The following is a 17,031-nucleotide window of genomic DNA, read 5'->3' as shown; positions in this document are numbered from 1 at the left end:
CTCTTGGTGATCTCTCTTCCACAAACTCTACCTCTTTGTTCCTTCCACCTTAGAACCCCTAGTAAATGCCCTCAAACATCATTTTTATCATTCCCCTCCCTTAAAAACCTACAGTGGTTTCCCAATACCTCCAGCATAAAACTTAAAACGCTACAAATTAGTTTGACTGACAATCTGATGGCTTTGTTTTATTGATCTTAGTAATCTTCCAAATGTAATTAGTTTTTTGTTTTTAAACTTAGCTGAGTTAGTTTCCAAATCACGTCATTTCCTGACCTTCCAAGTGAATAGGTTTGTATGCTTTAAGTGGTTAAATTTTTTTTTTTTTACTTCTCCAAAATTTACTATTCATCTCAATGCTTCCCCCATTATCCTTCCTTAACTGCCTCTAAGCTGCAAGTAGCTTGACATCAAACACTAAAATTACTTCTATTCTTACTCTTGTGCAATTTCTGACCATTTTTGAGAATTACTTCTCAAATTACTATATTTCACCAACAACTCCAGCAGATGTCATCTTTTCTCACCATTCTGGGTCAGCCCTACAGGCTTTATCTGAAACGTATCATGAAGATTGTGGAGACAGTATTCCTGTACATCCTAGTTTGCACTTAATTGCATTACTTCACTCTTAGGTGAAGGAGAGAGGCTCAAAGAACAGATGAAAATAGGCAAGATTACTGGCAGAATGAGATTAGATTCTTAAACTTGCCCTCAAAAGCATTTGGTTTATTCTTCTTTGCTAACTTTTCGGTTTTTAAAATATCACGCAGAGCTCAAAATGTTAAGGGAAAGGCGTAGAAAATACACTATTCTGGCAATGTGACCCACATAATACTTTCAGTAAGCTATTCTTTTAAAAAAAAAAGAAAAAGGATTTTTTTTTTCATCATCATCACCACCACAGTAGCTAACATTTAGTGACCACTTGCTGTTTGCCAAGGGCTTGGTTTTACCCAGATTACCTCATGCAGTTCTTTTTGTTTTTTAGTTTCTCACTCAAAAAGGTATATACAAATTGTTTTGTGACATTGGTTGCAATCTTTGCAATGTGCCAACACTCTCCTCCTTTCCCTCTCCACCTCTGGTTCTCCGTGTCTATTCATCCAGTTTCCCTGCCCCTTCCTGCCTTCTCATCGTTGCTTTTGGCCAGGTGTTGCCCATTTGGTCTCGTGTACTTGACTGAACTAAGAAGCATGTTCCCCACATGTGTTACTGTTTGTTTCATAAGCTTGTCTAATCTTTGGTTGAAAGATGGGCTTCGGGAGTGGCTTCAGTTCTGAGTTTGCAGGGTATCCAGGGGCCATATTCTCAGATCCTCATGCAATTCTTACAACAACCTGATGAAGTAAATTCTGTTATTAACCCCATTTTACACATAAGGAAACTAAGATTTAAGGATACTGAAGAATTTTCCCCAAATCACACACTAAGTGAAAAGAGCCAAAATTTTAAGTCAGAGATTGATTTATTACACAACAAAGACTTTCATCTGCCTGTTTTGCTCATTCATGTTCTACTCCTGTCTTCTACAATCTTTAGATTAGTGCTGGGAGAACAGTTTATCAAAGAAGGTCCATTAAAGTCTTCAAGACGAGTTTTTTTTCTTTTTGGTGGGGTGGGGAGGCAATTTGCCACAGTCTAAGAAAAAAGAGTTCAATTTGTGTTTTTTTTTTTTTGTCTCTAAAGGCTCAGAGAAATTTCACTAAACTCTGAGAGCGTGTTACAGCATAAGATACCTTCTTTTTAGGGAGCTCTGAATTTCTAAATGAATCTGAACTAAAACATTTTATAGTTTAGCCAAAGAATACAGAAGACATTTATTTAATTATCTTTCTAACCCAAATCTAGTACTTGTCTATGGAAAACATTTCACTATATTATACTTGTCTATGGGCAAGTATTTTTGATGTCACTGCTTCAACCCCATCAACTAAAGCATTCAGGGGCTTAATTATACTGCTTGATCACATGAACTCCACCCTTGCCCAAATAATTCATTTTTTGTTATTCTCTCCCTGTTTTTCACTCACAAAAGGTATCTGGAATTTCCTAAATACCTAGACATATAAAAAATGTTTGGTTAGAGGGCATAATATCCACCTTCTGAGTGGTTTCAAGTGCTCAACCACCCAACACTGAGAAACACGTTTACAATAATGCTATTATACTCACCTTGATTATTTAATAAATAATATAATCAGAACCTAATAAAAGCCATACACTGTAAGGTATTAATTTACTCCTCACAACTATTTCTGGAGTTATTCTATGTTATAGAGGGCTACCTAGAAAAAAAAGAAAAAAAAAATTTTTTTTTTTTTCTAGATAGAGGAGTCCTGGTGGTGCAGTGGTTAAAGTGCTGGGCTTCTAACTGAAAGCGTGGCAGTTCAAACCCATCAGCCACTCCATAAAGATTTACAGCCTTGGAAACCCTATGGGACAGTTCTGCTCTACCCAGTGAGTTGGAATCCACTCACCAGCAGTGGGTTTAATTGGTTTTATCTCTAGATAATGTACCATTTTCTTCATTCATCTATAATAAGGGCTGGCAAACTTTTTCTGTAAAGGGCAGAAAATAAATATTTTTGGCTTTGTGAGCCATACAGTCTTTGTCTCCACTACTCAACTCTGCCATTGTAGTGGGAAAGCAGTCACAGACCATTATAATATAATGCAGTCTGATACAGACAGAAACAAACTGCTATGGGACTAAAGAGAAGGAGTACACAGTTGAGACAAGAAAGGAGTCAACAAATCAGAGAAGGCAGTTTCCCGGATAGGTAAAGCACAGAAGTCTGAACTAGTAATTCATCAATGGGCTACACAACTCATCAGCCACAGCTATTTTAGACTCACTGAAATGCACAAGGGTTTGTTTTTCAAGAATCAACTTGTACCATATGAAGATCTTAATAAAATACCCATCTTAGGGATTATTTAATTTTATCCAATCTGCTTCTAAAAAATGTATTTAAAAATGGTTTACAATAAGACAACGAGCCCGGGTGGCATGGTGGTTAAGCGCTTGGCTGCTAACTGAAAGCTCGCCAGTTTGAATGTGCCAGTAGTTCCCTGGGAGAAAGACATGACAGTCTGCTTCAATAAAGATTACAGCCTTAGAAACCCTATGGGCAGTTCTTCTTTGTCCTATAAGGGTCGCCTATGAGTTGGAATCAACTTGACAGCAACAGGTTTAGTTTTTTGTTTCCTTTTTTAACAATAAGACACAAAAACAAGACCATTATATAAGGATAAGAAAATATGTACCAGTTTAAATGAAGTAGAGAAATCATTCGGAAACTTAGACTACAGGTATTACAATACCCGCTAAAATTAGATCTAAAGTTCAAGTCAAAATCTTCCCAGTAGACAAAACTAAAGAAGAACTATGATGAGCTCCTTGTCTCATATCACAAATAAAAACTAATACAGATTCTTTGAAAACTGGAATGCTTTTTCTTTCCTTCTGTAATGTTTAGGATCTCAGGTGTTTTATCATACCTAGAAGGGGAGCGTCATTACTCAGCTACCAGCAGTGATCGACAGAATGCAAGAAGACTTTATAATGTGCTAGATGCCCAAGATAAAAATTACAAAACATTTCATTTCCAGATTTTAACATGACTAGCTGTCATGATAAATTAAGTGGAACTAAAGTTTCCCTTTATCCATTCATTAATATCCTAACACAGGGCCATGTCAATTTCACCTCTGGTATCTAAAAAAAAAAAATTTTTTTTTTATCTACAAGTCACTATGAGTTGGAAATGACTCTCAAGCAATGGGCTTATCTTCTGATTAAGTACTTCCTTTCAATTTTGTTGTGATAACAATGGCAAATTTCTCAATCCCCAATGATAATACATTAGATGCTATAGAGAAAGGAAGCTGAAACAGGAGCTCTTGTCAAGCAGAATTTTAATCAATATGGTAGGGGTTAAAAGGAGGACAAACTTGAAAAATTATAAAGTAGTCAGCAATCCACAGGTAAAGAAAAATCACCCTTTTCAGACATCTCCAAATGTTATCTCTGGTTAGCTTGGATAATTTTAGATGAAAGGTACATACAAGTTGTAGTCTGTAATATTTTATTATTGATCATATTCCGAAGTTTCAAATACTCAAAAATAACTGGGTCTTTATCTAAATATGGAAACCCAGTGGTGTAGTGGCAAAGAGCTATGGCTGCTAACCAAAAGGTCGGCAGTTTGAATCTACCAGGGGCTCCCTGGAAACCCTATGGGGCAGTTCTACTCTGTCCTTTAGGGTCACTATGAGCCACAATCGACTCGATGGCAATGAGTTTGGTTTTTTATCTAAATATGGAAGGCTTTTAAGAAAAAAATGATTAATATACATGATACTAAGCAAGGGTTTTATTAACAGATTTCATTAAACAGTGACTTAAGAAATCAGGCACAAATCTCGTAATAGGCAAGGAAATGGCTATGAGCCTGTTATTAACAATGGTTATGTCTTTAAAATCCTAAGAAACAGGGGAAATAAAGAGTCGGGGAAAAAAGATATTTTTAATATTGGTATTTTTCTGCATAAGACCCAATATTTACTGGCAAATAACTTTCTTATACTCATAAAAGTATTAATTAGGGGAAAGCCACTTTATAGTCATCATCATAGCTTCCAAGATTTCTACAACTCTAGCAGAAAAAAGGTGTTTGACTCTAATCCCTTTTATAAATGATGTCTGAAAGGCTGTTTGGCAAGTTTGGATTAATTATAAGTGATTAATAAAACTAATTTCTTATAATTCAGTAACTAGCAGCACAGACTGTGAGAATGGTATCTTCCAGCTGACTTAAAATTTGAAGGAAAAGAGATGGTCTCGATAGAGAAATTGCTACCTCAGGTCAATAGGTCCTCAGGTCGAGGGGGTGCTGGGTTGCAGAACTGAACTATATTATTTGTGACTTCAGATGGCACCTAATTAATTATCCTAATTCATCTGTCTAAAAACAGGAAATAGGGAATTCACTGTAAAAATATGATGATCTCTGATTTCTACCTTGAAACTGAAGAAATAAAAATAAAAATATCACCTACATAGTAGAACATTTTGAGAGGATTTTCCTGGGACTCTGATTTAGGCATACTTGAAGCCAAACTTGTTCGGGCTAGTGTTCACCTTAGAAGATGTGCAGAAAGATTAAACCACCACCACCATGAATAAATGTAAAGACAGAGAGCTAAGGGCCAAATAAGGGCCAAAGAAAAGGAGGGCAGGGCAAAAATGTGCTCTTCTTTCCTTACTTTTGTGGAAATAGCAAAACAAAGTCAGAAGAATTCTTTTATTAAACACAACCACTGAACCCTATATTGGCTAGAATTTCTTAGTAGGTCAGGGAGCAGGCTGACACTAGGTAATGAGAAAGCAATGCCCTGACGCGTTGGGGTGCCGTGCCAACATGTCTGTTTCTGAGTGCTAAATCCATTTATGCATATATTCCCACATATAAGTCATTCATTCAAATAGTCTGAGTTTATTACACTTACAAGGCTTTGTGCCTGGATGCAGAGAGAATACAAAGATGAATGTGTTGCTGAAAAGCTGTATGTAAACTAAAATCGAATTAAGAAAATGCAGGTTTTAAAATACTTAGCATAATGCCAGGCGCATGAGTGATTTTAATAAATGTTAGCTGCTATTATTAAAAATCAAATAGTCATTTAGATTATACAACAAATGTTCACCACTTAAGAAAATCTTATAAATTTTTAAAAAAAAACAATTTTGAGATATAATTCACTCAATTTAAAGTGTACAATCCAATGGTTTTCAGTATAATCACAGAAAAGTGAAACTATCACCACAATTTTAGAACATTTCCATCACCCCAAAAAGAAACCTCGTCTTCTTTAGCCACCACGCCCCCTGTCCCCACCCCACGCCTCAGACCAGCCTGGCTGTTGTTAGTTGCCCTGGAGTTGACGCTGACTCCAATGCACAGTGACCTCACCTGTGCAAAGCAGAATTGCTCCACAGGGTTTTCAAGGCTGTGACCTTTTAGCTTAACCATCTGCACCTCCCAGGACTCCTCCCCCAACCCTAAGCAACCGTACTATCTGTGTCTACAGATTTGCTTAGACCGGACATTTCATATAAACGCAATCACATAATATGTGGTCTTTTGTGACCGACTTCTTTCACTTAGCGTAACATTTTCAAGGCATCCCTATGTTGTAGCATATATCAGTACTTTTTATGTGAATGCTTTTTAAAGTGAAGCATTATTTTATAAAGCAGATAATCACTTCCTACAAAAAAAAAATTTTTTTTTTTTCAGTTTGCTTCAGGTATGTTATTAGTAGATGCCAGGACACAGGTCTCCTTTATAATCTGGTTTGAAGGTGCTTCATCACAAAATAATATTAAAAGGTAGCTCTTCCCAGTTAACACGCCAAGTACTGTTTCTGATGCTTCTGTTCTACCTCCTAGTTCACTGTGTAGGGCCTGGGGTCTTAAAAGCTTGCAAGCTGCCATCCAAGGAACAGTTGGTCTCAATTTGCCTGGAGCAACTGAGGAAGAAGAAGCGTCAGGAACAGGAGGAGGAAACGGAATGCACAGCTAAGTGCCTCCATGAACTACTTACTACCTCCTTTGCCTTGAGGCTGGAAGAACTGAATGATGCCCAGCTACCGTGACCAAACATTTTGATAAAAATATTCTATAAAAGAATCCTGATTAAAAGCGTGGAAAAATGTGAAACAAAATTCAAACTCTCATGGAATCCAGTCTTTTTGAAGCCACTGTAGCTGGATAAACCCTTGAAACTACTGCCCTGAGATACTCTTTAAAACTTAAATCAAAATCATTCCTGATGTCTCCTTTAAACCAAAACGATAGTTTAGCTTAATTAGGAAAGAACGTCTGCCTTGAGCACTGTGGTCTTTTAAAGAACTGTCTATAAAGGATCAAATTGACAAGCTATTTGAAAGGTTAGAGAGGAAGTGAGTTTATGTTAACGGTGGAGGAGTAATTCAGAAAAGGAGGGTGAGAATTGTTGCACAATGTGAAGAATGTAATCAATGTTAGTGAATTGTACATAGAGAGACTGCTGAATCGGTGTATGTTCTGCTGTGCACATTTTAAACGAAAAAATGAAATTATTAATAAAAAATCTCCAAATTCAAAAAACTTCTGAAGATGACTTTTAAAAATACCTATATATTAAGATATAGGAGCCCTGGAGATGCAGTGGTTAAGCATTTGGCTGCTAACAAAAAGGCTGACAGTTCAAATCCACCAGCTGCTCCTTGGAAACCCTTTGGGGCAGAGTTCTACTCTGTCCTATAGTGTTGCTATGAGTTGGAATCGACTTGACAGCAATGGGGTTTGTTTTTTTTCTTTCCCGTATATTATTAAAGGAAGAACACTCCTTTGTCTTAAGTTGATATCTATTTGGAGCTCCAAGGGATGCTGCAATCACTTCAGGCCCAACTGAATAAAAGAACAAAAAATTCAAACTGTAGATATATTTACTGAGGCATTAAGAAAACAGGTTTGACACAGTAATTGTAAACACTATCAAAACACTCCTAAGCTACAGATTTTAATTCCAAAAGCTCATCCATTTGGAGAATCTGGAGAGTGTGAAAAATTTCCCACACTCTTAGGAAACATTATGAATTTGGACTCAGGGATTCTACACAGCCTTGAATTTGCAAATGCAATTTGTATACCTGGGAGGAAAAAAAAAAGACTTAGTTAATTAAAAAATAAAATAAAATTTCTAGTTCTTAAACAGTCATATTGCCACTCTGACACAAATGAGGAAATGTGACAAGAGAAATATCATTGGCACTGCCCTTGAGAGATGCTTCAAATCAAATAGGAAAACATGTGTGCTATTATTTATCTGTCAATGCGATACTACCAGAATACAATTAAATATCAAAATTTCTGGGTCCTTATTGTCATCCCTTTAATACTTCCTCAAACCTAATGGTCTCTAACTAGAATACTCTTAATACGGCCACAGTGAGAATTCCGGGGATAGCAGAAGAGAGGCAAAACAGGAGGGTAGCATTTGATCTTGGCTTAAAGAATGGGTAATATCCGGAAAAGGAGACTGGGGATGAGCTGGGAAAGGGAAGGGAAGGTAAAGTGATGGAGACTGCAAACAAAAAAAACCCTGAGTGAAAAACAGTGAACAAATATAGAGCCTGTATAGGAAATACTGAACAATTTGGTTTGGCTAAAAGTTAGACTTACGGATGGGAAATAAATTTGCAAAGTTAGGGTGACTGGTACAAAATTATGAATGGGCCTGAACAATAAGCTGAGGAATATCAATTTTATTCTGTGTACAGAGGGAGACACTGAAGGTCGTATGGCTGGGAAAAGACAATCAGAGATATGTGTCAGGAAGATTTATGTAGTGGTATGGGCAAAACAAATTTGGGAAATTGGAGACAGAAAGAGGACTAGTTAAAAAGCTACTGCAATTATCTTATGAAAAGTGATGCTGATCTGAACTAGGTTAGTGGCAACAGGAAGAGATAAAAGTTACAGGTACAAAAGACATTTTAACTACCAAAGAACTGTGGAGGACAAGGAAAACAAGAAAAAAATTAAAAATTCAAAAATATTTGTAATTTATTTCAAAGAAAAAGGCTGAAAAGTAAGCAGAGGCAAGGTCATGAAGTATCTCTATAGATCATGCTAACAAGTCTCCCCTTCATCCTGAGGGAACCAAGGAAGAATTTTCAACAGAAAAATGTCAGAATTAAATCTGACTGCAGCATCCAGAATGGACTGGGTTGAGGGACTAATACAGGAGGCAAGGAGACCCAATTAGAAGACTGCTGCAGGAACCCAGGTATGACAACTGGGATGGAGACATGCATACACTTGAGAAATACTTGATATTTGAGAGAGATTTCGAAAGTACAATCAATGACCTTTTTTATTTGTGGGAGGTATGCAGGGGAGGAGAATATGAAATTGAAGAAAATGTCTTGGCTTCTACCTTGAACAACTGGGTTCCCAGTTGGTGACACTTAATAAACACTGGAAAAGAACTGAGTTTGGAAAATGGAAGGGGAGGGGAAGATGAGTTTAGTTTTGACCACATTAAATACTGGGTGACCGTGAAACACCCTAGAAGAGATGTCAAGTAGACAACTGGCTCTTTTCCTAATTTCCCACATTCAATCCATTACCAAAACCTGTCAAATCCACCTTCAAAATACAGCATAAATCTGTCCACTTCTCTTTACCACGCTATTATCTCTCTCCATAGTATCCATGCACCCACTTCTATTATCCAGTCTCCACACTGCTGCCAGAGTGACCTTTTAAAAATATAAATCAGATCATGTTTCTCCCTGCTTAAATCGCTGAAGGGCTTGCTAATGAATTTAGGAAATCAAACTCCTTACCAAAGGCAAAAAATTCCTATATAATCTGCACTCTTCTCAGTTATTAAACCTCATCTACACTGGCCAAGTTCTCCCCTGCTTTAGGGCCTCTGCACTAGGGGCTTGCCTTTTTTATACTCATCCTGCCAAATACACATAATAGTTTTGCTCTTTGCCTTCAGGTCTCATCTCAAATATCACCTCCTGAGTGTAATCACTATCATATTATCTTGATTTACTATCTTCATAGCACTTCCCAAAATCTGTAATTTTGTTTCCCTACAATATAAGCTCCATGAGAGTAGAAAATGTGTTTATCTTTTTCACTGCTATACTTTGTTCAGAAGGTATAGAGCTGACTTTCAATAAATGTTTGCTGAATTAATTAATAAATGAATAAAGTATATGGAAGATTTCAGCAGGAGATACCGATTTTTGGTTATCATTTACATAAATGACAAATAAATCCAAGGAAATAGATACCACCCAAGGGAAGCAGAGAGCCAAAAACAGAACCCCAAGGAATCTGAACATTTAAAGAATAAGCTGAAGAAGAGGGGCATCCAAAAAAGAGCAAAGAGGCAGGGTCAGAGGAAAACCTGACAATTTTCCCAATGTGCTAGAAGATGTATGTGGAAAAGCATTCATGAGGAAAAACAGCTTGGCATTAAGGAAAAGTATCTGGTCAGACACACACTCAATAAACATTTATTAAGTGCCTGCCATGTGCCAGGAACTGTGCTAGGAGGTGGGATATAAAACTAAACAAGAAAACAAATCAGACTATTGAAAGACTAGTATAGTCTTCTGCAAGTGAGACTATGAGCAACTCTTAATCTAATCTTAATTATCACAACTGCTAAGAAGATTAAATGAGATCTTGTTCATAAAGCACTGAGTACAATATCCGCCAACACCCAATAAATCACAGCTACTACAGTAACTGTTTACCACCCGTCTGTGGTGGCTTACATGTTGCTATGATGCTGGAAGCTCTGTCACTGGTTATTTCAAATACAGCAAGGTCATCCCTGGTTGATAGGTTTGAGCAGAGCTCCCAAACCAAGACCAACCAGGAAGAAAGACAATCTACTTCAGAAAATTTGCCAATGAAAACGCTATGGATCATAACAAAATATTAAATACTGCTTGATATAGCGCTGGAAGAAGAGCCCCTTAGGTTGGAAGGCACTCAAAATACACAGTGGCCACCACAACGAATTCATGCCTACCAACAATCACGAAGATGGCGCAGGACTGGGCAACGTTTTGTTCTGTTGTATGTGGGGTCACCATGAGTTGGAGCAAACTCAATAGTAATTAATAACAACACTATTACTGTAAAAACAGTCTTCCCTTCACTGACGGAAAAAAATACCAAAATACTAGTGTAATTTACAATAATCTTCCTAGGGGAATAATCTGATTTAAAAATCCATATCCATCCTGAGAATACTACAATGAACAAACGAATGGGACTCTTTATGGGGAAACTACTACGAAGTTCCATCTCAAGGTCTCTTCCTAGATTGCAGTTTGGCTTCAGCAAAAGCACAGAAAACATTGAAGTGACTCACTTTAGTGCAAGGCAATTTAACTCCCTACCCCCAAATATGACTTGACAGAAAGACCACATACCCACCTACCTTCCCCCACAAACTCTTTAGGCTTACCATACTCTATAGCAAGACTTCTTGATAGCTCTAAAACTACAGAGGATAGAATAAGTACAGTATCACAGCCAAATTACATGCCTCCCTTTTTTGTGTGTGTGTGCTTTTATTTTGTTAGATTATATTCTTTGGTTATCTCAAGGAAAGTCAAGAGGTTTGCCTGTTTTTTAAATAAAAAAAAAAAAAACTGAGCTGAAAGAACATAGACTCCTCAGAACATTGAACAAGAGAAAAATCCTAGAATATTTCTTTCTTAAATTCCAACTGGGAACATGTGGCTGAGAAATAGCATTGATCAATGGGGACCATATCTTGCATGCCTGGCAATCCAACCCCCAACCAAAATGCCTCCTTCCCACCAACACACACTACTTTCCATTGATTTCTCTCTGCTTTTGCTGCTGCCTCAATTCTAGGGATCAAGGCTCCAGTGATATCTAGCAGGCAAAGGAAAATTATTTTCATTGCTTCTCTTTTGTTCTTTTCTAAAAGACTGCTAGTTCTTTTGTCCAGACCATGTGGGCAGTAGGGCTAAAAGTCTTCTGACAGTCATACGTGCTTAGCAAGCAAAAAGTAACCAAGACACATTTTTCTAAGCTGAAATGTTCTAAAAGCAAACTACAGTATTTAAGCATCTGAATATTCTCAGGTAGTCTATTTACTACAGTATATTAACAGATTGTTGGTCTACAATAAAATACTAACCAATTCAAAATTTACACTTTGAGCAAAGTTTTCCTTTAACATTAAGGCCAAAACAGCACAAAATTGAAGAGTAAGAGGTAGAAATTCTAATTATGATTTTATCACTACACAACTGTGCTTGTGCCTCTGTTTCCTCACTATGAAGTAAAAGCTAAAGATACTTTTCCCTTTTCTGCCTCTCAGTATTGGTTGAAATGCATAGTATCTGATTTCTGTGTTGTTGTTATCTTGTGTCATCGAGTTGATTCCAACTCATGGAAACCCCATGTGTTACAGAGCAGAACTGCTCAATAAGGTTTTCTTGGCTGTAATCTTTACGAAAGCAGATTGCCAGGCCTTTTCTTCTGAGGTTGCTGCTGAGTGAATTCAAACCACCAACTTTTCAGTTACCAGCCAAGCACAAACTATTTAATTGCTACATGTATACTACTTAGTCATGGTAATATGCTCCCTTTAAAGAAATTATTAAAACACCCCAACTCCATCCTATCCATTTTGTTGTGTGTGCGTGTGTGTGTGTTGGCTGAGAATCTGGCATCAAACAATGGCATCCTGATTTGTCAATTCATTCGGAACTCAATGACCTACAGTAGATGCACAACATTCTGTGTCCACCTCCAACATTCTTCCTAGAGGCAGCAAATCAACCAATAATTGCAATGTGCTTTCAGAAATGCGTTAGTAGCAGAAATTAAAAAAACAAGATGTAATTTCCAGCTTTTAACTCCCTTGTCAGACTTGGCTTCTAAGACATCAAAATATTGCAAATTGAAAAGATCCCTAATATTTTAAATTTTAATTTTTCTTGGTTAGAGCCAAGGAGGTCCCTTAAGATCACTTTTCTAACAATAAAAACCAATTTTCTGGGACCTTGACAATTGTATATTCTTTCTCTTTCTCCAGGTTGTGCTTTCTTTATCTGTATTCACTTCTTCACTGAAACTTCTCTTTCCAGTATGACACCACGTTTTAAAGGTAGAAACAAGTATCATTTGTGATATATTTATATCAGGTTCTTTAATAACATAGTTATCATACTCAAAGTGGTCGTTACATTATTAAAAGTTGTTAAAAGAACATACTCTAAGTCTTCATGCCAAAGATTTGCCTCTCTGGGTTCTTCTTAGAGTTTATCAGATCATGTGGCCTGGAGAACAGGAAAATATGAAGTAAAATGCCAATCACACCAACAATCTACATCTTAAACAACAGAATAATATGCAGTAAAGCATTATTCTTTTTCTGCATACACACGTTCAGAAGGTTTGGCCAGTGTCTTAAGTTACCTACTTAGTGCTGCTATAACAGAAATATCACAAGTGGATGGCTTTAACAAAGGTAAGTTTATTCTCTCATAGTCTAGTAGGCTACAAGTCCAAATTCAGGGCACCAGCTCCAGGGGAAGGCTTTCTCTGCCAGCTCTGGAGGAAGGTCCTTGTGATCAGCCTTTCCTTAGTCTGGGAGCATCTCAGCACAGGAACCTCAAGTCCAAATGACGTGCTCTGCTCCCAGCATTGCTTTCTTGGTGGTATGAGGTCCCCACGTCTCTCTGCTTGCTTCTCTTTAAATCTCAAAAGAGAGTGGCTCAAGACACTATCTAATCTTGTATACCTCATCAATAGAACTGGCACTAATCCATCTTATTACATCATAGTGATAGGATTTACAACACATAGGGAAATCACATCGGAAGATAAAATGGTAGACAATCATACAAGGGAATCATGACCTAGCCAAGTTTACAGATATTTTGGGGGGACACAATTCAATCCATGACAGCCACTGAATAGCACAGTATGGTTTTGTGTGGGAAACACCAATTTCAGTATATCTAAAAACTGTATCTGGCTTCACTGTTGATATATCCTATAACCTCCAGTCAATTACTTTATCTCCCTAGGCAGAAATAAAAGAGGCCACTTTGTCGCTTTAATTCCTTGCTATTTTGCCAGAATAGTTTATTCAATGACATTTCTGGTACCAAAAAAACTGGTTTGACTTTACTGCCTCTGCCAATTGCACCCATTTCATCCCTTTTTCTCATTACCTGATTTCTCAAAGTAGTTGCCCACACTTACTAACTCCATTTCTTCACCTCATATTTCACTTTCTTAACTCTGTTACGGCACTGGGTGTTTTTAACTCTGTTACCTAGCTTCCATCCTACTCCCCTGAAACTATATTTCTCACTAAGGTTTTACCACTTTGCCAACATAATGGAAAAAATAGTAATTTGAAGGACTCAGCAGGGAATTGCTACCACTACCTCAATTTGCCACTTATAAACCGTGTACATTTAGGCATATCATTTCACATCTCTGAGTCTCACTTTCTTTATCTATTAAATGAACAGATTACACAAAGGTTTCTAATCTGCTAAACTATTTTCTCTACTTACAGTTGTATGACTAAATTCAATGAGTCTTCATCTCCAATTTCTCTTTGGCGTTTGAAATTAATTACCACCTTCACCCTTCCATTATCTGTTCGAAGCTTATCCACTCATGACCTGATTATCTAAGGTAATATTGTCACCATTACCTAACCCAGGTTCTATTTCCAAATACAAAATCTCTCTACTTAGTTAATTCTACCTTCATCAAAGACATAACATACCCAAACTGAACTCACACTCGATCCAAAAACTACTTCTCTCCTTGCCCCAAATCTCCTATTTCTCTTATCAATAAGCTTCCTGTTACCCAGGATCTTGACTTAAAGTGTAAGTCTTTTTTGTGTCTTCTTTTCTTCCTATATCTGATTTTCATTAAATTCTGTTAATCTTTTCTTCTAAAAAACTGATCTGTTCCCTTTTCTCATTGTTAATCTAACCATTTATGCTTGATTACTCTTTAGCCTACTACTTGTTCTCTTAACACTTGTCTGTTTACTCTCCAAATCACCCAATATTCTCTTACACCATCCAATATGGTAGCCACTAACCACATGTGGCTACTTAAATTTAAAACTTTAATTATAAAATTTTCAATTCCTCAGTGTAATAATGGCATGGTAGAGATGTCAGACCTCCTGCCTAATTTCAGAAGGAAGAGGAGTAAGAATCAACAACGGCCCAAGGCTGATTCCTATGAGGTGGAAGTCTGACATACCTTCTATCTCCAACCTTTTTTTTTTTTTTACCAATCCTGACACCAGCCATCCCTCCCATGGCACTCTCTACTTCTCTGCTGGGTTCGTTAATTTGTCACAGTGGCCACACAGAACTCACAGGCAATACTCATGATTATGGGGTTTATTAGGTGCCCTGGTGGAACAGTGGTTAAATATTTGGCTGCTAACCAAAAGGTCAGTAGTTCAAATCCACCAGCTGCTCCTTATAAACCCTACTGGGCAGTGCTGCTCTATTCTATAGGGTCGCTATGAACTGGAATCAATTCAAGGGCAATGGGTCAATGGGTATGGATTTTATTAGGGAAGTAACGGGTTACAACTTGGGATCAGGATCAAAAGGATACAACTCAAGATCAGGATCAGGAAGTATGTAGGCAAAGTGTCCCTTCAGTGCAGGACAGCTCTCTCAGCTCCTCTTGGTCCCCTGAGGACAGGCTCCTCTTGGCCCCTGCTCAGGCCCGGCCTCTGCCCGGGTCCGGCAAGTGTTACAAAGCTCTTTTAACTCTGCTGATAAGTGCCCAGAGGCACTCCACTCCGTCAGTAAGCATTCTGCCCAAATGCACCCAGCTCAGTTCTCTCACTCCGTGGGTCGCTGAGCCTAGCTCCACCAACAAGTGCCCAGAGGCGTACCACTCCGCCAGCAAGCCTCCTGCCCAAAGGTACTCAGCTCTCTCACTCCGTGGGCTGACATGCCCACTGTAGTCTTCTAACTCGGTAGGCCAGAAAGCCCACTGCAGTCATCATGCATCGGTCTTCTGGTTTTGCTGCTGCCGTTTCTCTGCCACCGGACTCTGCCATGCTTGCCACTGCTTCTCACTGTCTCTGGTGTGACAGCTGTCTTCTGGGTCTAAGAAGTTCTTGGTGCAGAGACTCCAAGTCCAAAAGATGCACTCCACTCCTGGCTCTTCTTTCTGGATGGTGGTGAGGTCCCTCCTCTGCTCTGGGATTGGCTCTTTTTAAGCCCAGCAAGATGGCAAAACTGACCAATCCCCTCGTTAGGGTTCCATATACATTATTTGCATGGTCTTACCCCTGCAGGGGTTCCAAGTATCTTATTTGCATTATTAGCATGCTTTCCAATCCCCTTGGTGGGCCACGAATACCTTATTTGCATAGGTATCACCCAATCGTTTTGTGGGAGTCACAAGACCATGCCTGGCTAGAAGGGCCATGTTAAGTAATTCACTGCACTGTACTCAGTCACACTGCATTAGACAACAGATACAAAACATTCTCATCACTGCAGAAAGTTCTCTTGGGAGGTGCTGTAATCTTAGACAAAATCTCTTACCACATTATTTACATCATGAGTTTTCTTCTATTCAACAACTTGGGCTGGATTCCTAATGCCTAGCCAAACCAGCCTGCATTTTTTATCCTGGCATCTAAAACCCTCCATGCTTGGCTCCACCACACATATAAGGGAAATTTCCTTTGTCAACACATAATTTGTTGGTCCAGCTGTTTTCCTTGATCCTGTAGGGCACTATGTCCTCATTATCACATTCATTCATCCCAGTAAATATATAAGTGATGCAAGAAGTTTTCATTCTTTGCACCCTCTCCTATCACTGGTTCTATTGCCATCTACATTTCAAAGCCCACTTCCTTCAAGCCCGCGTAGCTTTTTACCTTCCCCTCTCAGACAACTTGTATATATTCCACATTTGGACACAATTAAATAGCACTTGGTTTTGTCTTCTTTCATGCTTTGTCTTCTCAACTAGAATTTAAGCTACTTAAGGAATTTGGCATTTACTACCAAAATAGGAGATACTTCTGTGTTAATGTCTATTAAATTTAACTGAATTCAAAGAGTTATAACAAACACTGAACTTAGATTTTATTTTATATGCAGGCAGTCCTCAGGTTATGAATGAGATCTGTTCTTAAGCCTGTCTTTAAGTCACATTTGTAGGTAAGCCGAAACAGGTATATACCGTTGTTATTTAGCGTCAGTGAGTCAAATGCGTCTCAGTATATAGTATACGTTTCGTCTTTTTATGCACGTGAAACACTTCGTGAGATTCACAAAGCAGAGCCTGCATTCATTACGAACCACTAAATTTAACTAAAAATTTTAATATAATAGGCTCTATGGCAGTCAAGTTCTTAAGTCTGACATTCTTAACCCAGGAAC

At 38.1% G+C, this 17,031-nt stretch overlaps 1 protein-coding gene across 10 annotated transcripts in view; it reads right to left on the bottom strand.

Annotated features, from left to right (window-relative positions):
- Nucleotides 1-17,031, bottom strand: part of TMCC1 (transmembrane and coiled-coil domain family 1) — a 282,639-nt gene that overhangs the window by 112,102 nt on the left and 153,506 nt on the right. The window contains exon 1 of one of the 10 annotated variants that reach the window (XM_064274850.1): nucleotides 1,208-12,819. The exons of the other annotated variants lie outside the window; for them this stretch is intronic. Within the exon in view, the coding sequence (XP_064130920.1) occupies nucleotides 1,208-1,228 (21 nt within the window). The 5' untranslated portion in view covers nucleotides 1,229-12,819. Of the gene's footprint in view, nucleotides 1-1,207; nucleotides 12,820-17,031 lie in introns of those variants that run through there. 10 annotated transcript variants of the gene reach the window in all.

Source organism: Loxodonta africana, chromosome 22 (genome assembly GCF_030014295.1).
Source record: "Loxodonta africana isolate mLoxAfr1 chromosome 22, mLoxAfr1.hap2, whole genome shotgun sequence".
Lineage (NCBI taxonomy): Eukaryota > Metazoa > Chordata > Mammalia > Proboscidea > Elephantidae > Loxodonta > Loxodonta africana.
Note: the sequence above shows the minus strand (reverse complement) of the source record. Positions and strands in the feature narration are given on the sequence as shown.